Raw genomic sequence first — 23,382 nt, 5'->3', positions numbered from 1 at the left:
GAGCGTGGGGGGAGGCCTCGTTTTTGAAACTCGACAACGTAAATCCGCGCGCGCACTCGTCCCAGAACGCCTTTGGTTTAAATCGTCAAGCGTTGCTTGCAGTTTCTGCTGCCACACGCGAGCCACGATGTCTGGTCGATCTTGAGCTGTCTGGATATCGGAAGGTATCGCTTCAAGAATCTCGTCCCACTTAGGGTTGCACGTTTCAGTCAGGAAGACGTCGGGCCGTCCATACTCCCGAACAATTGCCATCGAATCTTGATACGACTTGTACATGGACCGCGGGCTACCCAGGTGCGAAGCCGGTAGTATGATACGCTTGCCAGCCTGATTAAGAAAGTGGGTTGGTCGTGCTCTACTGCCTCCGTCCCGGTCCGGGTGCACCAATCTGTTCTGGGCCCGGTCATATTCCGACAGCAGCACTTCTCCTTCCGCCAGAGCCAAAGTATCCTCATTGAGCAAAGCGTCTTGAATACCCCTGTATTGATCGGCGCGAAGTGTTTTCTGATTGTCGGCCACCCAGCGAAGCTGTTCTTGCTCACATTTTGCACGCTGATCTACACACCACTGTTGAAATAGACGCCCACCTTGGTGGAGAGCGGACTGATCATCCACTTTCTGATGAAGGCGGAACGCGACGTGTTCACGAAGCGACATCGCCTTCTTGTTTCGATACTCAGCACCATTCGCGAACTCGTCTGTGTAGGTCCAGCCCTTCTCTCCATATGGAAGGAGAAGCGGGTATTGGAGTGGATCGTAATCGGCGTGAGTCTCATACAAACGTAGCAGCCTTTGATCGCGTGTAAACAGAAGTAGATCCCGAGGCTGAGCCAGATTGCCATCCTCAATGAGAGTCGCAGCCACTTCAGACACAGTGGGGCGGTTATGCGTCCTTGGTCGCGAGGAGTTATCATGCAGACGGAAGACCAAGTCTACTGGAGTCTCCGTGTTGTGTTGACGCACTTGCTGCCCAAAGTGGAGGAACCGTTGCGCTAATGGGTTGTGCTCTGCCATCATATCCTCGATGTATAGTAGTGCAACACGATCCAGATCCGCGAATATACCAAGACGTCGCTCCGCGCGGCGTTGCATGTCTGGATCCACAATGTAGATCTGCGCAAACTTGGGTGCTACTCGCGCGCCTGTCCGACGGTCTATGTGGGGGAGGAGAGATCCTAGGTAGTGCCCCATAGCCCCTTGAATGCGATATGTGTACACCCCGTGTGTACCCGCAACGCTCTCGTCTTGATGCACATTTTGAAACGATCGGTTTGAGCACGAAGCACCAATCGATGTAAACGCGAAGGCTTGGTTGTAAGCACGAATTTGACGGCGGAACTCGGGATCTCCGTACAGCTGAAGCAGCTTCCGTGGCGCGGGGTGCAGTGGAGGCAGCTTTACCCTGCCTGCCAGACAGCATGATATCGCAGACTCGCCAGGCCATTTCCAAGCATTGCAGATCGGACAAACGTTTGTGGCCGGGAGCTTGTGGCGACTGTTCACCACGTCGTTACCCGTTATCATGGACGCATCAAAATCTTCAAGGGATATTAACGCGTGTCCATGACGGGTGCATTGGCGTCTAGTGCGCACCCGCTCGAGCTCCTGCAGGCGCTCTTCTTCTGTCTGGCGGGATCGTCGATCCGCATGTCGTTGCCGGTCTAGCCCACGTTCGGCTTCCCGTTCATGTTCAGACTGCTCCGCTCTGTGTTCTGCGTGCTGCTCCCTGTTAGTAGCCCGAAGCGCGGAAATATCATTTTCATCCATCAATTGTCGATTCTCAGCGCGAGCCAGAGTGTTGATCTCTCGCTCGCAGTCCCGGTCGTGTTGGCTCAAACCAGCACGTCTTTCTTGTAGTCGGGTTCTCTCTTGCTCGCGTCGTTCGTTAAGTTCCTGACCGCGCAATTGGGCTCTACGGGCGCGTTTGCGTTCAGCGTCTTTCTTCCGAGTACGATCACGCTGAGAGAGCGTCATATTGGCTCTTCTGGTACGGGCCCTCTCAGCATCCCCGGCACGGCGGCGGTCTATGTGGGATAGTGTATCGCTGTTTCCGCGAGCGCGCTGCCCAAGCGAGACAGGGGTTCGCTCTTGAACAGTAGCTTGTAGTACGACAGGCACTGCCAATGAAGCCACTTCGGTGGCACCCGCTATATATGCTGCCTCCATCTGGGCCGCAAACCGGCGCTGATGTACCGCAGGATCGGACTCTTCCGTCTTCTCCTCCTGATCTTCAATACGATGAGCCGGGAACTTCCGTCGCTTCTGTGACGTCTGGCTCGTCTTGGTGTACGCTGAGGGCCTTCAGCTCTTTGTTCAGGTCGTATCGTTTCTTCCTGCGCTTGGTCTGACGTCGTTTTCGTGCATCCTTTTCCTCTCGCATGGGTGTCGCGTTAATGCGTTCGTTCTCGTGCAGGGCCTCCTCGAGTTCCTCGCGCGTCCTCTTTCGCTTACTCCGAGCCATAGTTCTGCGAACACGAAAACGTGACGCGTTAGACAATGTCTAAGTGCACCGCACGTAGCAGTAGTTTTCATAAAGTAGTGTGTTGGAATATGCGTACTACCCGGGATTGCTTGCCCCCATCAAGGTTATCTCCGATCACTTATCCCACAGTCACGAACCGTGAGGCCCGGAGCGGTTTTAGTTTGCAAATTGTGCAGTCGAATCTTCAGGGTTGGGCCCCCGGATAGTACTGTAGCTTGAGGTGCGATATCCTTTTGCCAAAAGGCGGCCGTTAATTGCAAAGGCTGGTTATTGATAGGCTATTACAGCCCCCATCCCATCTGTCGGTTAAAAGAGGCCAGTTACGGTACCCCTCCTGACCAACTGCACGCACGCAATGTGCGTGCCCATCAATAACCATTAACGACCGGCTCAACTGGTTCGCTGTCGGGTTTGCGGTCAATGGACCAGGTGCCAAATGTGCTCTCGCGCAGAGTGGGCGGTGGGATAAAGCCCCAAGAACCTAGAGGGCTCTGGAACTAAATCCCCATAGCACGGCTACCTACTTGCAGGATAAAATCCCGCAAGTTATAAGCTACCCCCTAAGCAGCCCCAGGAACCTCGGACTATCTGTGTATGTGTGTCTTGCTAGCTACTAATGTAAACTAACATGCATACACGCAGCGTACCTTGAGTAACGTGGCGTTCCGCGGCTTCCGTTTTGAAAATGGGGGCAAAATGAAAATTTGAACTGTGCATTTTAAGTACGATGTGTAGACCACATATAATATGTACACCACATATTGCAATTTTAGCGAATCGAGGCCGCCTTCGCTGCGCTCGGCAGCCAGTAGAACGCCCGCATTTGCGTTACATGAATTAACCCTAGCCGCGGACGGACGTACGGACGGACAGACAACACACTCCACTAGGGGGGTAAGACTAGCCGTTCGCCGCCGCTACGCGGCGGAGTGGCATGGTTTGTTGGAGATGAGGTGGCCGCAACTTTAGTGCTTCTTGGTGTCGCGTACTTTGTGAGCGTCGCTCACCCCAGTAGGTCTTGGCTTCGTGTATTTAGCCACTTACCATTCCGTAGTCTCATGTGGACCCGTATAATAGCGTGGTTTGGTACCCCGTACTACAGGTTGGATGTTATGTTCTTCAGTGGCCGGCGCTCTTTCCTGCTCATCCCGGCTTCGTGGTTCCTGCTCATCCAGGGCTCACGCTGTTCAGCGGCTATGACCTCTCTCTTGTGGGTTCATGCGCTTTAGTACGGCCTTTTCGTAAATGCTAACTTTTCTCTGTTCTCAAACGTTTATGTGGGTTGCGCTGGCTTCGTGGTAGATACTATTTCGTGGTCGTTGGCCTTCCATCGCCGGTGCTTTAGCCGAAGTGTGCTATTCCGTGGTTTGGTGACTGCATGCAGTCGTGTTGCTCCGTCGCCCGTGTATCGTGCTCTCCAGGTGAGGCTCCATCGACCGCGCTATCACGATATCGTGCAATCGCGGTGTGGTTTTGCTGTATATGGTATTGTGCCCGCGTAGTGCATCTGCGCTGCCCGCGTTATTGTGTTCTACAATGGCATCGTGCTCCACGGTGTACAATCGTCACCCCAAGCCCCCCCCGTGTAATTTGTGGCTGGGCCACCGTCCGTGCAGTTGAGTTCTAATGTACTTCTGTCCTCCGTGGCTCGGTAAGCTCAGGTTCAACACTGGTATCGATCTCCGCGGCTCGACGATTTTCTGACTATAGCTCCGCGGCTGCGTTCTCCCATGGCATAGTGGCCCAGACCATACTATCTAGTTATCTTGTGGTGTCCCGGTAGATCTGCCGTTTGTGCTTCGTATTTTACCGTGCTTCGTGGTCTACGTGTTGTATCGTAGGTGATTTCCGTGCTCTGTAGCAGCTACGTGCTCTAGCCCGGTTTTAGGTAGAGAGTCAAACAGAGTCCGTGACTCTTAGTGCTTTCATAGATTTACATGCTAATTGCATCGGCCCGCTTCCGTGCTTTGTAGCTCTGTGTCCATATTTGTTTCCCCTCCATCGTACATACTGTTTCGTACTGCCCTACAAATCCAGTTCGATAAGCTCGCACCTTCTCCTAGGCTCACGCCCTGTCCTAAGCTCCCATACAACGCACCTAAACACGAAAGTAATTGTGACCAATGGAAAACATTTATTTTTAGCCAATCAGTTTTTCTGGTGGTTACGCGGATGTTTGTTGCGCTGGCGAGGTTTCCAGCGACGACGGCGGCGATTAATGCGCTCCTGGACAACGCGCCGCGGCGGTTGTGGGGGGCCCATAGCGGCGGCAACTAAGGCCAGGCTTTGTTGGCGCGAATCAGTGGCTGGCTTCGGTTCTGGTGTGCGTGGGCGGTGCTAAAACGCCTGGCTGTATGGACCAGAGGCGCACGCGATGCACCTGCGGGCACCCGCTCGAACCTCGCCCTGTGCGAATGCATCCCATGCTAAGAATTGTTCGCAACAGGCGCACAGCCGGAGCTGCAGCCCTAGACCGTCTGGCTCGAGCGGGGGGTGCACAATGACCGCCTGGCACGTCGAGCACATGGGAGGTAAACGCTCCATTGGAGAAATGTTTTATTAGAAACATTTTTATCTAATTAGTAATATTATTTTTTAAGTATTAAACTAAGTATTTCGAAGTATTGAATTACTACTTTGCTAAAATGCGATCCAGTGGTGTCGCCAGGGCCTAAAAAAAATCAACAGCGCCTACGACGATATAATAGTACCGGTGTGCACGTCGGCGAAGCCTACCAATGCAAATTAACCCGCACACACGCAGCGCCCTTTGCGTGAGGTGGCGCTCCAGCGTTAAAAATGGGGGCAAAATGAAATTTGAACGGTGCAGTTAAGTACGATGTGTTGACCACATACAGTGTGTACACCACATATTGCAATTTTAGCGAATCGAGGCCGCCTTCGCTGCGCTCGGCAGCCAGTAGAGCGCGCGTATTAGCGTGAGGATTATTAACCCTAGCCCGTTACGGACGGACTGACGGACGGACAGACAGCACACTCCACTAGGGGGGTAAGATTATATTGACATATTATGTCAACGATCGCTACAGTGTGCAACGATAAACAATGTAGCTTGTACTTCGAAGTACAACGAGTACCGTATACTACGTAGTAACTAGCAATGAAACTTACACACCATTACAGAATTATATAGACCGAGCAAAGCAAGCGTAACTCGCAGTTCACAAATCTGGAATGAGAGTTGCGCTTCAAGCGCTGACTGTATCGTGGACAATACTGTACGGTGCACATTATTATTTACAGACGACTATATATCCGCAATAGACCGGTGCAATGTAAATACTTATGCTTGGGGCTGCATTCAAGAGGAAACATATATTGTTTGAGTTTTGATGAGACTTTCTGATGTACTAATAGTACAGTTTTGTACCGGTACTGTGTTTAGTAACGTCTTTGTTGAATCGTAAGCAGGTGGTGTCTACGATTCTATCTTGACGTTTGACTTACAGTGATATATACACTAGCCGACTGCGTCCTCAGCACCCCCATTTCCTCCAATCGTCTCCGCCTCACCTGGCCCGAGAAGGTAGCCATCCTCGAGAAGGCTGCTCGCCCCACCTAAAACCAACCCGTGCAAAAAGGAGCTAACTGAAATGGAATCTCCTAAGCGCAGAACCCTCCGCCAACCGTAACAGCGTCGCACCCAGCTAAACTGTAACTGCCTCCTGGTTGCGCATGTCTCGCCATGTTCTCAAAGACTCAGACGCTCTCCACACATATCACGAACACATCTGCTGGGAATCTCACTCTCGTTCTCCATCCAAGATCGCAATACTCTCCAATTATCTCTCAACTCAATCATATATGCACATCATCTCTTTCTTAATTTATATCAGGCGTTCCTTATTCAGGCAGATTTCTGTACTGTGTTTAGTAACGTGTGTTTAGTAACGTGTATGTTGAATCGTAAGCAGGTGGGAATCGTGCTCACGATTCAACATAGACGTGCGCAGACAAATGCCGTGTAAGCAGCTCGAATTCCACGTTGGCAGTACGTGATCACTGGTTTCGCCTTGTCAAGATGGAAAATGTCCATGAACACCTTGTCGAGCTCTTCCTTGGTCTTGAACTTTCCGTTCTGAGTGAAATCCACGCCTTCCATCCAATTAAAGTTCACAGCTCCGGGGACGTGACCAGTCCGTGCGTTGCCGTTGGCATCCTCTCCCCAGTACTCGCCAGGGGATCTGGCGTCCACAAACTGCGTGGAGGGATCAGCGATCCCTTTCTGCACAGCTTTAAAGCCGACAAGCTTCTTAGTGTCCACAGGTTGCATCCAGAGATCTGAGGGCGTTTCCCGGGCTTCAGGTTCTCCTGTCTCTACTGTGTTATCGTCAGAAACCCACTCTTTGACACCTCCGTCCAGCACCTTAAGTTGCTCGAGTGGGAAGCCATAGTGACGGAAGACCCACCACATGCGCGTGGCCTTGAGACTCATTTCGTCGTCATAGAACACGAGCGTCGCGTGTTTGGGGACTCTCAGCTCCTTCACCACGTCTGCAAATAGTTGTGAGCTCACGACGCCCGTGGACTGCGGCGTCGGGTCCTTGAAAAAAGATGATGCCAATGTGAGGGGAAGAGCGTCGGGGATGTGGCCACGGGGATACGAGGCTGGGTGGTTGCAGTCAAGAAGCAGCAGCTCCGTGTTACCAGTCTCCTGAGTGTTGCGCACCCATTTTGAGTCGACTAGAGCTGAAAAGGATCGATTTGATGCAGCGAAGCGGCGCACAAGCTGAGAACGAGCATGCAGCAACAGCAGCATAGTGTGATAAATGGACAAGTGGAATGATAAAACGTGTCAATTACAGTTAATTTGGACAGAGCCACATATTATACTACTTTTCCTTTAATACAAACTAGTACTACTTCATAGTACTGTGTTTATTAGGTCCTGAAAAACTATTGGTAAATAGTGTTTTTAAAAACAATTTTCATGAAACGACGAGTTTTGTGACTTCCACCTACTTCAAGAAATATCTAAATATTATCGCTCTAATAGTATTGTGCACCACTAGTAGTAGTACAATTTGTATTTTTACACACAATATGGATAAAAAAATTAAACCTTTTTACCTAAAGCGAAGCGTAATTCACTCATGAAGCGCACATTATTATAGTGCTGAGTGGTTAATCATACAAATAATTGCACACGCTTGGGCGTGGTGGGCAAATGAGTACGTGCATTTTGACCTAGGTCGTTCGGCCCAAAACACCCGCACGTAGTTCGAGTGTGGTCCATTATGTCATTCACAAAGCTGTTTAGAGTGTTCATTTGAGGGGGCGGGTATTATTCATAACCTTTCATTGATATGGAATGGGCATTGCATCTCACTACATGTAGTTATCCTTGTAGCAATGTGTTGCCGTATCTGTCGCGCTACCACGTCTACGCTGGGGTGCCGTAACATCGTTAGATGCGTGCAGTCTGAAATGGTAGATACAGCTGTGATATCAATTCCAAGTGCTCGATACAGCGAGATGTCTGCGCTCCACCGCTGCGTCATGTACAAGTCAGCTTGGAGCCACACTGGCGGCTGTGAACTGGAACACGCAGTCTCCACTTCCGCCGTTGTGTACGGCTGGTACATCTCTTCCATGGCGCAAAAGTGGATATAGTTGTCTCCTAATGGACGTAGCAGGGCGTCTCCGAATGCTTCATTCGTATACTGTTCAATGCGAAGTCGAGTCGCAGTCGCTTCCTCCTCGGTAACTTGCTTGGAGCTCGGCATCTCGAATGGTAGGCCGTCCAGCAGAATAAGAGGCACAAGTTCGTGTCCCTCTCTCACCGCTAAGCGTGCTACTTCGTGGGCTACACGGCAGCCGAACGAGAAGCCTCCGAGAGCATACGGACCTGCGTTCTGACGAGTATGGATACTATTCCAGTAGAATTTAGCGAGTTCTTCAAGACTAGAAAACTGCGAGTTGGTTGCTTGAACTCCGACGACCGCAAGCGGCAATTGTCGAGCTAGTTCCAGCAGGTTCCAGACAGTCCCGTCAGCGTCATGAAACAGGAAAACTGTGCGTGTATTCTTCGCTGTGGGCCAGTTAGGTGGCACTAGCGTCTCCGATGTCCACTGACGTAAATCCACCATCGAAGCTGCACAGCGATGACGTGCGGAAGAACTGCTCAAGGGCTAAGGAGAGTCCCCGTGCTTGCGCAAGAGCAATCGCTCGGATAGCCGCCAGCGAATCGCCACCCAGTTCGAAGAAAGACTTGGACATTAAGTTCGCTTCGAGTTTGTCGTCCATGTCTTGGTCACCATCCACAGGCTGGAGCTCTAGAGCCTGCATCCACACCTGCCGTAAAATGTCCGTAGCTAACTGTACTGTAATAGTAGACTCTTTCTTTTGTTCTCCAGGACGAGAGTCTGTCGAGTTTGAGCCAGCCCAACTTGCGAGCGTTCGAAGATCGATCTTCCCGTTTGGTGTGCGTGGCCAGCTACTGACAACTTGAATCGACTGAGGCACCATGTGAAGTGGAAGGTGCTGGTCAAGATACGCGCGTAACTCGGTTAAATAACCGTCTCGGACCGATAATTCGTCGATACTCTCAGCTGGCATGACGAAAGCTACGAGCGTCGACGACATTTGCTGTTGCTTCTGACCGGGCGAGGTCAACTGAGGAACTGAGAGCACCTCAGCTGCCTTGATGCTTGAAGAGCGCAGTAGAATGTTGCGCACTTCTTGTAGCTCGACTCGCATCCCATGAAGCTTCACTTGGGCATCTGTGCGTCCGAGAAACACCAACTCGCCACTAGGTAGCCATTTCACCAAATCCCCAGTTTTGTACCATCTTCGTGTTCGCTTCTGAGCTAGTGACGCGATTTCTTCGAGTTTTTTGTGAAGAACGAACGAGTTCTCGGTGAGTTCTGGACGACGCCAATAGCCACGAGCCACCCCTGCTCCACCAATGTACAACTCACCAGGGACGTTCACTGGAACGAGTCTTCTCTGAGCATCCAGCACTACCACCGGATGCTCGTCTATCGGTTTTCCGATGGGTACACTATGAAGTCCTTGAAAAAGACTTGACTCGTTCTGCATCGCCAGTTCTCGAGGCATCCGAAAAGCTGTCGAAGTTATCGACGCCTCAGTGGGTCCGTATTCATTGACAAGACACGTAGAACAGGCCGGGTGTTTCTTGTAGAATTGACGTGCAAGTTCAATGGGAAAAGCCTCACCCGCCAGTATAACGTGCTTGATGGAAGCTGGAAAAGTATCACCGTTTTCACTCATATAGTCCACGATCAGCGAGAAATATGACGGCACAAATACACAAAACGAGATGTGAGGAGCTTCCAGCAGCACATTTCGCATGTACTGCAGATCGTGGAGCCCCTTTGGACGAGTGATTCGTGCGCTTCCGCCAACGAGTAAAGGCGAAAAAAGTTGAGATAACGAGCCGTCCAGAGTCGTCGATGTGCTCTGGAGGAAAACGTCACTTGACGTCACTTCATACGTGCGTACTGTCCACCAAAGAGTTGTCATCAAAGCAGCGTGAGGCACCACAACGCCCTTCGGATTACCTGTCGACTAATATTTATGGTTAGTAAAAGAAAGGATCACAATAAGAAAAAAATACCGTACCCCAGAGGTGTAGAGGATGTAAGCAGTTGCTGTATCGGGGTCTAGCTTCTGTCTCTTCAGAAGCCTCGATTCGCTGTCAAACTCGTCATCTCTTGCACATCCATCGCTAGACGAGGTTAGACGATCTACATCTTCGTAGTTTAAAACTCGTGGGGCAAGTTCTTCCTCTGACTCTCGTGACGACACAAACGCAGCGATCTCTGCGTGTTTCCGTTGCGTGATGATCACTTGAAGTTCGCTATCACGAGTCATATAACGCAGACGCTCACGAGGAAACTCGGGGTCAAGCGGCACAAAAACTGCCCCCAACCGCAATATTCCGATCATGGCTGCAACATTTTCCACTCCTCGATCCAAGAGCAGACCGATATGAAGCTCAGCGGAACAACCAGAGATATCCAGCATGCACAAGGCTCTGGTGACGCGGCAGCTGTACTTCCACAAGTCCTGGTATGTCCACTGCGTGCCCTCAAAGTGAAGGGCTGGATGATCCGGGGTTTTCCACACTTGAGCAAGCAAACATTCGTCTAGAAACTCTGAAGGCGGTCTAAGTAAAGCTGGAGGCCTTGGCATACCCCATACAGAGACAAGCTGCTCTCGTTCGGACCTGGAGAGCATGGAAATGGCTGGAGATCTCACTAAAGCAGTAGGAGAGCTCGTCACTTGTTCCATTAATGCCAGATAATATCTCGAGAACCGTTCGACCGTCGATCGCATAAATCGAGCCGTGGGGTACTCTAAGGACCCCTCTAACACGCGCTCTGTACCTCCGTTAAGGCGACGATATCTCATGGACAACATGAGGTCGAATTTGGCAGACTGATGTGGTAATTCCAGCTCCGTGTACTTGGTACTCGACGTATCCTCACTTTGTTCCCAAGAAAACATAACCTGGAAAAGTGGATGTTGCCATCGTCGTTCAATGTCGTCGTTGCTGTGAGCTGAAGCACGTAGGTGTTCCAGAACCTTGTGGAAAGGAATCTCCATGTTGTTGTAGGCGCCCAGCACAACTTTGCGAGCATTTTTCAAGAAACTCTTGAAATCTTCATCTCCTGCGAATTTTCCGCCGAGACGCAGCGGTAGAGTGTTAACGAAGTATCCCATGATGTCCTGCAACTCAGCAGCGTCTCGTCCGGACGAGGGAGCACCGATCACAAAGTCTTGTTGACCAGATAAACGCTCCACTAGCAAGTAGAAGACAGCGAGGAGACCCATGAAGATACTCGAGCTCTGGGAATGACAGAGATCTGAGAAAGCTTTTTGCAAAGCAGATGATGACCTGAACACGACGACGTCACCTTTTGCTGTGGTCGCTTCTGGTACGGTGGACTCTTGACCGTCAGGTGTGTGAGGGTCCTCCTTGTCAAAGGGAAGCTTAAGTAACAGAGGCACCCCACCTTCTGTAAGTTGCTGTGTCCAATACTGTAACAACGGCGCAGCCACACCGGATCGCATTCGTGAGCGTTGCCAAACTGCAAAGTCTCGGTACGTCAAGTGAGAGGCACTAGATGTCTTCGTCTCCATGTTCTGCACGATCCCTTGTATTGTAACGTGATCATCGTGCAAAAAACGCTCATAGCGTTCAAGAAAATCGCTCCAGAAAAGCTGACTGGAGGCTGCATCCGTGACGATATGGTGCAATACTACTGCAAGGATCCATTGCGAGGTGGATTCCTGCTCAGAGCACGTAATTGCATACACCCGAAGCGGTGCATGTCGTGCCAAATCAAACGGTTCGTCAATGGTTTTTGCCACAAAAGAGGCAAGTTCCGCGTCTTGCAAAAGCCCCTCACTACACCTACATGTATACTTCAACAATTCAGTCTGTATGACTCTAACGACTCCCAATTCATCTCGAAAATGTGACAGCGGATACACAAACTGCCGCGGTTGCCCTCCACTATTCGTGTCAACATCAAAGCACGTACGCAGCATCTCGTGCTTGGCCATCAACGCATCACAAGTTCCCTGCAACGCAGCGAAATCCAAAGGCAAATCACTGAGCAGCAATGCCCGCACCACATTGTATGTCGTGCTGGATGGCTGTAAACGTTGCAACGCGAACATCTGCAGCTGTGGATACGACAATTCGCAGCTCAAAGCTCCTGTCCTCACGGCCAATCCAGGACGCAACTTGAGCCCTGTCTCTTCTGGGTGTTTGTCATAGTCGTCGAGCATTTGTGCCACCGCATTCTGTAGTGTTTTCAGTCGCCGAACTCTCGAGCTCTTCAGAGTTTTGTTGTGGTGCGTCGGTGGACCTCCAGTCCGCGAGAGCAGCAAAAGTTGCAGCCAATGCACTGCCACGTCCACTTGCTCGGCGTCCAGAGCTTGCGTTAAAGCCGCCACATCCGTCGCCTCAGTCTGACTATTGGTCAAGCTCTTGTCGCGTAAAATGTCGATCCTTGCGCTCTCATCCGCTTCGTGCATGGCTGAAGACGCAGTTAGATGAGCGGTGCTGCGGCAGTTGAAAAACCGTTTCGAACACGGCGTTTTTCAGCCAATCGGGTGGCGTGGTGCAGTTTATGTCCTTTCCTGTGTGGTTTTCTTCCGTAAATACTGTAATTTCGACCAAATTTGGGGCGATTTCGTCAAAAGATCATCTCTCACGCTGCCCAAAATGTGCCGGACGATGTTGCTACCACCGAATTTAGATGGACATTAATTGGCTTTCTTCGGTAGTGCTGTACTGGTTATAATCTGGTGCAAACATATGGGAAAAGGTTACCCATCAAAGACGGTAATTAATGTTTATCTTCGGTTTGGTGTGAGAAATATACACCACAAAGGCCCAATCTTTGTGGTTCAAGTCTATATATAGAAGTTGTGCGACTTAGCATTTTTTCGATGCATGTACGCGTGGGACCAAATGTAGAACCAAACAAAAGTAGAGTTGTGTATATTTTTGGTATACAAATGTATATCACAAAATTGTTCAACAGGAAGGAATGAACTTACACGTCAATGACAACGGACTCTCTCTCAATGAAAGCAATTGCTTTGTACAGCAGACGCATGCGCAAATACGGCACAAGATTGTAGACACAATCGTTCCAAATGGCGCCACTTAAAAGCATTTCCAGTATGGCAATGCTCCACACGCCACAGGAGCTGGAATCTTGTTGCGTACACCAGGTAATGCGCTCATAGTGCAGCATGTCTTCAAGACCCAAAATCTTCTCAACCACTGCACGCACACTCGTCTCGATGGTAGTGTAGTTTGCATCGGATTGAAGTGGGTCGAACATGAAACAGATTATCTTCTTCTTGTCCACGAGAAACGCTACCCAGTGTAGATTGAGATTCATAGCACCAATTACACGTTGGTTTTGGGGATTACAAGCACCCGATCCTTTTGCCACACGTTTCTTTTGCTCAGGTAGCGCGAATCCATGGTAACTTGGACTCACAACTCCAACATTGCGATATTCGTCGCGCAACATAAGCAGGTAAACGAGAATCGACGTTGTGTGCAGCCAAAGATTTTCACGCATGTCCAAAATTTGATGTCCAGCTACGAGCTCCCCCGGTACTCGATTCACAGCCAGATTAAGAGCATAAACGCATCGTTTGTGATGGTTCTTCAAATTTAACATAATACAGTTTTTCTGTTAGTATTCGGTGTACCTTCGGTTGTGGTACTGTACGAGCATTACCTTCGTTATGTGACTGGTGTCCACGAATGGATAGCGAATGTCTTCAACTTGCCGTTCCACATCGTCGATCCACTTCATCGTACGAGCCACCAACTTGAAGTGATTGCGAGCTTCGATTATACTGGCCATAGCATCCAGCTGGTCCAATGTAGCACTTCCGTAATCTGACCAGTACGCGAGTAGGTTGATATTCTCTGCTGCCTTGATAGCTTCAATGCCTTCAATGACCTTGGTTAACGGAGGAATCTTCGTCACAACTGGGACTTTTTGGCCCACATTAAAGGGTCTGACCGAAACTGGTCCGTGCAGTTCAACACTTGGAATTTCAAGGGCCTCCACCATATCTTTAGCCTGAAATGCGCTGAATGGCCCATCCAGAAGCGCAGCCACCTCATCGAGCTTAACAGTCCTTGTCTTCTTTCCTTGGCGATATTTTGCAGCTAGAGCACGCGCATTTTCCTGGTCTTTCTTGCTCTGAGCCTGCTTTCTCTGAGCTTTTGTCATGCCACTAATCACGGGTCGGTCTGCGAACTCCCATGTTACTGCTTGTGCGGGCCCTAGCGTCGGTCCAGCCTTTGGATTATCTTTCTGTGTAGTTTCGGCTGCATTTGGTGTACGTTTAGTTTCAATTTCTTCACATTCTTTAACAACCGTATCACTTTTGCCTTGAGCTGCAGTATCCTCTACATCGGTCAAGAGTTCGTCATTGTGATGTGGTGGGGGCGAGACCTCAGCAAATGACATCTGGGATAAACGTGCACCAGTGGCCGAAGGCATCTGCGACAGCCCGGGAAAAACTGGAACTCCCTGACTTGAATACTCCACCACACATCCAGTGTTGAGCGCCGTGTAAAAGTCCTCAAGCCACCGCAACGCGACTCGGTACGTCGGAGTCGACTGCAATACCATGCGGTCGATAATTTTGTCAGTGACTTCCTTCGCCTTGCAGTACATGTCGGGGCTGTTCAGTGCCTTCTCCTTGGGGAGTGCAGGACACGTAACTTGCTTCATACCACCAGAAAGCACTTCACCGTCTCCAATGTTATCAACCGAACTGTGGACAATCCATCTTGCGGGGAATGAGCGCATGGGAGGAATCATTGTCTCGAAATTACAAGTACTTCTGACGAACATCACATGACGACACGGTAGTATGCAAGTCTTCATAAAGATACAGTCACACGAATTCGTCTACATAACACACGAGCTAGTTAATTAATCATGTACCAAAAGTACACAGAAAATTACATAACCAACACAGAACACTGTACATACCTGAGTGTCCACTACATGAACTTGGCCGGACCCTGGACTCGTCACCCTCGCCGTTCCTTGAGCTACGACTTCCACCTGGTAATCTGCACCGGGACCCGTCGCTAATGCATGTTGCGAGGCCACTAAATCGAAAGCGAACGTGCTCACGTGCAAAGCCAAAGACGAAAGTTCTGCGTCTTCGTCACACCGGGAAGGCCTGCTCCCAACCTTGTGATATTCCGCGAGATACTGTTCCTCTGCATACTCTTGAAGGGTAATCAGCGTAGATAGAAGCTGGTCGATAGTAAATGAGTCATTTATGACATCTTTGATCTTGCCCCACTTTGACTCAATCCTGTTATTGGTATTGTTTGTCAAGTGGGGGACGTTGCCGCGCTGGTAAGAGACCCACTTCTCTTGACTGTTGTCCCAGTTCTCCATAAATGTCCTGTATAACTGGTGCCTTGTATCGCCACCAAGTTGCTGCAACATTGCTCCACGAGCATCTTCATACTCCTTTATTGAGGTAGCGTAAACCAGAAGCCTCACCAAACTTTTCATTTCCTTCTTCACGGCGGGTGCCAACCTGGTGACCTGTTTCTTCAACCATGTAATCACGTGCCACTGGCAGAGCAACTGGCGGGCGTCAGGAAACATCTCCTGTAGTACTTCCTTCTCATGGACAGCTTTGTCGGTCATAATCACGCGTATCTTCGTCCATTCGGGATTGTTGGCTTTGAAAATCTCCACTACGCGCCGCAAATTGACTTTGTGCTCACTTTCTACAAGAGCATGGTGTACGTATTGGCCCTAATGGACGTGTTAGATTAATAACTAATGAATAAATCATCTAGCTTTACACGCATACCTTTCCGAATACATCGTGAGCTACAAAGCTGAATAACTTGTACCGATTGACGTTCGTGCTATGAGTGGAATCGACCATGACGACCTCAGGAAAAGCCTTGAACAATCTTTTCATCTTTGCGGTGTGGAACGTGGCGACACGAGCAACGTCTGTCTCACAGTCGACCAAAACGTCAGCAGAGTTTCCGCCGTTTTGCCTATCAAACTCGTCCAGGACTGCAAACGCCCTCTGAGCATCGTTAAGCCCCGCCTGCTCCTTCATCTTATGCCGCTGCACCGTATTATGAACGTCACGGAGAGTAGTTCTCTTGCCTATGCTATAACACCAAAGAAAAACAGAAAAATATCATTAACCGAAAACATACCAAACAAGTGATGGTATGTACCTGTGCGCTCCCGTAAGTACTTCAGGATTCCCTGAGCACTAGCTCCTGCCTTGCGAAGTACTTCGACATCATTCGTCAGCCGCGGGTCCTTGACAATCCTGTTCTCTGCGTAGTTCTCCCAAATGCGCTTGTTCAAGTTGTGGTTGTGATTCCCCGACGTGGTTACCCTCACGTACCACGTACCACTAATGCTGGAAGTCACCCGCGCGTTCACTCTCGCCGTGCACTTCGTATCACGAACCGAATTGTGTTTTCTGGATCCTTTGCCGCGGGGCTCATACGGCTGACCATGGGTGCACACGAGCGTCTCCGAGTAAGTTTCCCACTGCTTGGGAGCCAAACGAACATCTTTCCGCTTCCTCTTTCCGGCCGCCATGGTCTTCTTCGCAGCCCGAAGTATCTGCTTGCTCCGTACCTTGACAGACGTGCTTGTCCGCTTGGAAAATTGCTGGAAAGACTGGACTTGGTGGGCGTCAAAAGCAGCGTGGAACTCCTCCCAGGTATTAAACATCTTGGTACCTGGTTGGAAGAATGAATCACCAGCGTCTTGTTTCTTCTTAGTAAACGTTTGGTGTACATTCGGTGATAAATTCGGTTTGTCTTCGGTATCACTTGAATCATCACTTGAATCATCATTTGCGTCCAAAACGTCTCCACCATCGCCTTCACTTTCGACTTGGGTGGTACCACTGGCGGCACCATCGCCGCGATCTCCATCATTCTCGGCCAATAATCCTTCAGATCCCCCTTCCGCTGCATCACTTTCGCCACTCTCCCCTTTGGTCTTGTCGTCTTCGTAATCGGAGTCACTGCAAGACACAGACGGTTCGCTATCGACTTGATCAATAGCCTCCAGCGCCTCGTGAAGCGCAGCGTTGTAGTTCCTTGAGTTAGACTTCTTGCGGGACCTTGGCCCTGTCGTCGCTTGCTTTCGGGGGATCTTCAGCTAGCAGCGTAGCAGCGGTACTGCGCGTCACCATCGTCTTCCCCTCGGCCACGAGACGTGCCGCTTGCTTTTGAAGCTTTATTCGCATGAGTGTTTCAGTATGATACGCCGCGCGATCATTGCTGCCTCGGTCGTGAATTGGAGACGGGGGCAGTTTCTTCAAAGCTGCTAGCGTATCATCCCATTCCTTTCGCTTTTTGTCACGAATCCGGATGCGATCCAGCTCTGCACTATCCCGCAGCGTGCGGTCCACACGCCCGTAGCCTGGATACGGTGGAGAATTTGAACTGTCGCCCTGTTAACATCATAGCAGAGTGTGACGGGGTCACACAGCACCTTGCGCTAGAGGAAGTTATCTTCCGAGAGTATACAAACTCTCAGTGAACGGCAGTTCACAGGTCCCCTCTTTAATTAAAGAGAGCGAAGTGACCTAAATAAGGTAGATTGTAAACTGAGTATATTTATAGGTAGGTTAAGTTTGAGGTTAATACAAACTATCAGTTACCTATAGTAATGCAATGTCATTTAACCAATGGTTGGTTTTGAATGACCTTGGTACCTTGTACCAAATATCCCGGAGTATGACATGTCATACTCCTGAAGTGTGAAGTGTCACACTTCATGTAACCAGGGTACACTTAGTGCTACGTACCCCGTTACATCCTCCCCCACTTAGGTTCGGTTTACCGACCAATCAGAATGAAGAGATGTTCGTCACAAACTCTCATTCTCAAAGTCGAAAACCATCGACTCGGCCGCGCGAGCGCGGCGGAGGCTCACTTTACAGTTAGAGCCTCGAGCAGCAACCTGTGCGCTCTTCGTCAAGGTCTCCACTTCGACCGTTAACATGCCTCGTGGCACTGCTAAGAGCGGTGCTAAGACACGCTCCAAGGCTGCAGCCGGTAAGGCGCAGGCCAAGAGCACTAAGCCTCACGGCAAAGGCTCTGCACTCAAGGAGGCTACTCAGGTGGCCTCCGAGGCGATCGGATCCTCGGGTGACGCGGCTGCGGACAAGCGCGCAAGCAGGCGCCGCAGTCCGTCGCCCTCGTCTTCAGACAATCGTCCGAACCCTCGGTTCGTAGAACATGAGTTCAACTCGGGCAGTGAGGACGATGCCGAGTTCGAGAGCACTCATGATGCTCCTGCGGGCTCTGTGGGAGGGCACAGCCCAGTGCCCAGTGAGCACAAAGAAGACAGCGTGCAGTCGTCCGCTAGTGATCACGGTGATCACAGTCCCAGGACCTCTGTGCGCTCTGAGAGTCCGGCCGTTAAGGCTAAGGGCACTCCCAAAGCCGGTGGCGATGAGGAAGGGAGTCCTCGCAAACGTCTCTCGCTTGCCGAGGGTCTTGCGCGCGCTAAGGCCTCTAAAGCCGAAGGCGCCAAGCCCTCAAAGAAGCGTACCGCCTCTAAGTCTCCACTCCGCGAGGAGAAGGAGACTCGACGCTCCTATCAGAGTCTCTTCGACTCCTCGGATGAAGAGGAGGAGAAGGAGGAAGAAGAGGAAGAGGAGGGTGCCATTGTTGAGCCCCGGGAGGTCTCGAATGACCTCGACCAGCAGCAGGAGGATTTCCAAGCTGCCCAGCGTGTGCGTGGGGGTTCGGTGGCGGCACCCGTCAACCAGGGAGCTGCCATCAACTCAAGAGGGTATTGGCCTCCCGAGGAGAGCTCTGGGGCTGACCTCTTCTTAGAGCTTCTCGTCGCTCCTCGTGGCCTTGTGGGCGGCCACACGTCTAGGGGCATCTATGAACGAGCCCTTGTTCAGAAAGAACAGTTGTTCGTCGACAACGTGGAGGCTGCTCGGTGTGTGCTTCTCGCGCCACACCGCATTCCCCTTAAGGACTTCACGACTTGTCGTAAGAAGCCCGAGACCCGGGGTGGTCTCTATCCTGTTTGGGGATACCCCTGGGTTATGCCCGAGAACTGTCCCACATGGAGTTCTTGTGAGGACATGTTCTGGGCGTGGGTGGAGACTCTCAAGTACTCGCCCACGGAGTTATGGGAACTCCATGAAGATCAGCAGCTGTCCCACATCCTGGACCAGCGTGATCTTCGTGTGAGGTTTGCCCACTTGATCAGCAAGCGTATGCTGCCAAGGGACATCCTGAAGCGCGCGGCTTCTAGCGCTCACGATGAGCGCGGGTACGGTATGTATTCATCATCCGTACCCCGTTCGGGCAAGAAGCCCCGGACTACTTATGAAGCTGCCGCCGCTTCTGTTCCCAGATTGCGACAGCTTCGGGCAGTCAATCAGGAGCCGTTCAATCGGCTCCCACGAGTTCTCGGAGTGGGCATAACCCCTCCACTTCACGAGGAGCTGTCGCTTCCCGCGACACCGTTGCTCCTGGAGGATCCGCTCCACGTGGAAGTGGACTTCTCCATTCCGGTCAAGCAGGGGCGGAGGTGCCCTCGTACGAGTACGAGTACTCGGCGCCTCCCGAGAGCCACTCTCGTTCGAGTGCTCCGACTGCGGGTCCGACACGGGACCCTGAGGTTGACCGCCTCCGTCAACGTCTCCTCGTGCTTGAGATTGCACTTGGCCTTGGGACTGGCGGTAATGCTGCCGCCCAGACCGGGAATCAGGGCGAGCTCGCTCGTCTTGCGGGTCGCCTGGACCTGGTGGAGCGAGAGGTCGCGAGCCTGCACCTGCGGGTGGACCGCCGGGCCTCTTCGTCCGATCTGGACGAGGCCTTTCGCATGATCCGACGGATCGAGGCTTGGGTGCCTGCTCCGACGCCCTCGTCGACGACTGTGACCGGCCCTCGCTTCGAGGAGCTGGGTCAAGGGGGGTCTGCGAGTCAGCAACCCCCTGCGGGTCAAAGTACCGCTTAAGACGTCCGACATAGAACGTCGGGTGCGTCGTCATTGACTTTGGAAGGTCGATGGTGTACGACGCACCATGTCTGGCCAGGACTGCAAAAGGTCCGATGAAGCGGTGCTTCAGCTTGTTGCTGCCGACAGAGCTGACAGTGTCTAGCGGTAGGTTCCTCGTGTCTAATAGCACTAAGTCCCCCACTTTAAATACACTTAAGTTTCCTCTTCCATGTTTGTCTGAGTACTCCTTTTGTCTATCCTGGGCCGCTGCCATGGCATCGCGGACCCTGCTGACAATGTTCAGCTTGGTATCCATAAAGGATTCCACCTGTTTCCGCAGCGAAACTGGCCTCACATCCGAGACCTGGGAGGAAAGGGCTTTCCGAGCCTCTCCCCCACTTAGAATAGAGGAGTCAGTGTTTCCTCGAAGAGTGAGAGGCACTCTGGGGTGGCGGAAGCCGTTCAAGTAGAACGGCGTGAACCCCGTGGACGCGTGCACCGCGTTGTTGAGCGCAAACTCAACAACTGGAAGCTGCGTCGACCACGTACGTGGCGCTGCCGCGCACACACTGCGCAGAGTGTCCTCGAGCACTCGATTGACGCGCTCTGTTTGGCCGTCTGTCTGCGGATGATCCGCAGTGGACATCTGCAGACGAGTTCCCAGTAAAGGGAACAGCGTTTTCCAAAACGCAGCAGTGAACCGCGGGTCTCGGTCCGAGACAATCGTCTCCGGGAGACCGTGATAGCGGAACACGCCATCGACGAACAACCTTGCGGTTTGTTCGCCCGTCACAGTGACGGGAACTGGAGCAAGATGTACCATCTTGCTCAGCCGACACACGAACACCAAAATTCCGGTGTTGCCGTGTCCGTCGGCGGGAAGCCCAAAGATGAAGTCAAGACTCATCGACTTCCAACAATCAGCCGGTACGGGCAGGCTCTGTAGTGGAGCCGAAGAGTGCCCTGCGGGTTTAACCCGCTGACATGTTTCACATGTCTTGACGTACCGGGCGACCCACTTGTACATGTGGGTCCACCAGAAGGACTGAGAGACCGACAGAAAGGTCTTCTCGCGGCCCAAGTGGCCGCTGGAGGGCGCGTCATGCGCCTCCGCGAGGATGTCGAGCTTCAGATCCTCGTCGTTGGGTACAACCACCCGTGGAGGATCAGTGGGCTCTACCCGATAATAGAGGAGGCCCTCCTTCAACTCATATCGGTGGAGCCGTGAGCGCTGTCGCGACGAGAGCCAGTCGGACTTCGCGCTCGTTCCGGCCTTAAGGAACTTGACGATAGGCGCGACAGCCTCATCGTCCCGATACGCCATGCGTATCCGATCATATAGATCCGTTGTCACCCGCGTGATGTGGGCCAACTCATAGTCGGGACGCCTAGAGAGGGCGTCCGCAAGCACGTTGAGCTTGCCCGGCTTGTACTCGACGCGGAAGTTATATTCCGCGAAGAAGGACAGCCACCTCGCCATCCGTTGGGAGAGGTGAGGCGAGTTAGTCGCCGTCCTCAAGGACGCGTGGTCTGTGTAGATCACAAAGGGCGTAGAGCCCAGAAGGTGAACACGGAACTTCACAAGGGCATATTTCATTGCCAGGAGCTCCTTGTCATGGACAGGGTAGTTCCGCTCGGCGGCTTTGAGCTGCCTGGACTGGAATGAGATGACTCGTTCCTGTCCAGCCGTGTCGTCCTGCAGCAATGCACACCCGATGGCGTAATCGGAGGCATCGCAGACGACGCTAAACGGCTTCGTCTCGTCCGGCAGAGCCAGGACAGGGGCCTCTTGGAGACTGGCCTTGATGCTGTCAAAAGCATCCTGGTGCTCTTGCTCCCAGCGCCAGTCGACGTCCTTCTGAAGGAGGCTCGACAAGGGCTTAGCGAAGCCCGCGTACCCAGCGCTGTACTTGTGAAGGTAGTTGGCCAAACCCAACCACTTTCGAAGATCCTTCTGGGATCGGGGCGTCGGCCATGCTGCTATGGCCTTGACCTTGTCTGGGTCAGCCCGAACGCCCACGTTGCTTACGAAGCAACCGAGAACTTTGATCTCTGGTGACGCGAAAACGCACTTGTCGATGTTGGCGTAGAGCTTGTTCGCTCGCATCACGTCCAACACTCGACGGAGGTGTCCTAGATGCACCTCCATGGCCGTCTTGCCTCCCTCGGCACGGCTATGGACGAAAATGTCGTCGAAGTACGTCTGTACGAAGGTACGCAAAGGGCGGAACAATTGCGTCACCAGGCGATTGAACGTCGCCGGGGCGTTAGACAAGCCCTGCGGCATGACGAGCCACTCCCAAAGCATGCCGCTTGGAGTGCTTACCGCGGTGAGCGGGATGTCACTCTCTCGCATCAGGATTTGGTAGTATCCGTCTACCAAATCCAGCGCACTGTACAGTACGCTCCCGGCCATGTTGTTCAACAACACATCCTTTCGTGGGATCGGTGTTTGGGCCGGCACCGTTGCGTTGTTCAGCTTGTTATAAGCGTGAACCAGACGCCACTTTCCGTTCGGCTTACGAACGCAGAAAGTCGGCGTCGAGTGCGGGGATTTCGACTCCCGCACCATGCCTGCCTTCGCTTTCGCGGCGAAGAAGGCATCAATGACCTCGCACTGTTCGCGCGGGAGAGGCCATTGCCTCGTGACACAATACTTTGTGCCGGGCACGAGATCAATCTCGTGCCGTACGCCTCGATCCGGTGGGAGTTGGGTCGGTGGGTGTTTATTCACCACGTCCGCATACTCCGTCGCCAAAGGATACACCGGATCCTTGGGGTTCTTGAGAATCTCAGAACCCAAGCGCGCCTGACGCTGCTTGTTCATGTCTTCCAGGACGTTCTCGTCCAAGACAGAGGAGGAGTTCAGCTCCTCCTGAGTGGTCTCAGGTCTTATGAGTACCATCTCAGCGATCTCTCCAGCCTTGAGGTTGGCCAGGAAAGACTCAGCCGTCATTTCCTCGAGGTTCAGTATCTCTGCAACCTCTGGCAACGGTTCCAAGTGGACACCAGATGCCTTGACGGGTAAACCCGTCTCGCTATCGAAGATGTGATAACACTCTTCCACCGGCCTTGTCGGAGGAGCCCGGGCCCTGGACTCCGAGTCGCTTGAAGCGACGTCGATCGGAACGAAGTTCGGATCCGACTTGAGGCGGCGGCGGCGTCTTTGCCGACGGCTTCTGTGACGGGGAGCTTTGCTGCCCACGTCTAGGGATGTCGTCGCTACGACATCCGAGGCACTCGTGGCCTCGTGTGGTACTGTTGTACCCACACAGGAAGCGTGTTCCACGCCTTCCTCTTCAGTTAAGGTCTGGGCGACCGCGTGTGGCACTGTGTTACCCACACAGGAAGCGTATCCGACGTCTTCCTCTTCAGTGA

General features: G+C 52.1%; 2 protein-coding genes across 2 annotated transcripts; both read right to left on the bottom strand.

Annotated features, from left to right (window-relative positions):
- Positions 1-6,502: 6,502 nt before the first annotated feature.
- On the bottom strand, positions 6,503-7,262 carry PITG_18584 (uncharacterized protein; the record flags this gene model as incomplete). Its single annotated transcript, XM_002997477.1, has 2 exons — positions 6,503-6,515; positions 6,574-7,262. 2 exons carry the CDS (start codon positions 7,260-7,262, stop codon positions 6,503-6,505), a joined length of 702 nt encoding a protein of 233 aa, XP_002997523.1.
- A 529-nt stretch (positions 7,263-7,791) lies between these two features.
- Positions 7,792-12,514, bottom strand: PITG_18583 (nonribosomal peptide synthetase, putative; the record flags this gene model as incomplete). The annotated part of the gene is made up of 4 exons (XM_002997476.1): positions 7,792-8,534; positions 8,590-10,033; positions 10,088-10,151; positions 10,200-12,514. The coding sequence occupies 4 exons, from the start codon at positions 12,512-12,514 to the stop codon at positions 7,792-7,794; spliced, it is 4,566 nt and encodes a 1,521-aa protein (XP_002997522.1).
- Positions 12,515-23,382: the final 10,868 nt, after the last annotated feature.

Source organism: Phytophthora infestans, genomic scaffold (assembly GCF_000142945.1).
Source record: "Phytophthora infestans T30-4 supercont1.73 genomic scaffold, whole genome shotgun sequence".
Classification (NCBI taxonomy): Eukaryota; Oomycota; class Peronosporomycetes; order Peronosporales; family Peronosporaceae; genus Phytophthora; species Phytophthora infestans.
This window is presented reverse-complemented; position numbering and strand designations above follow the sequence as displayed.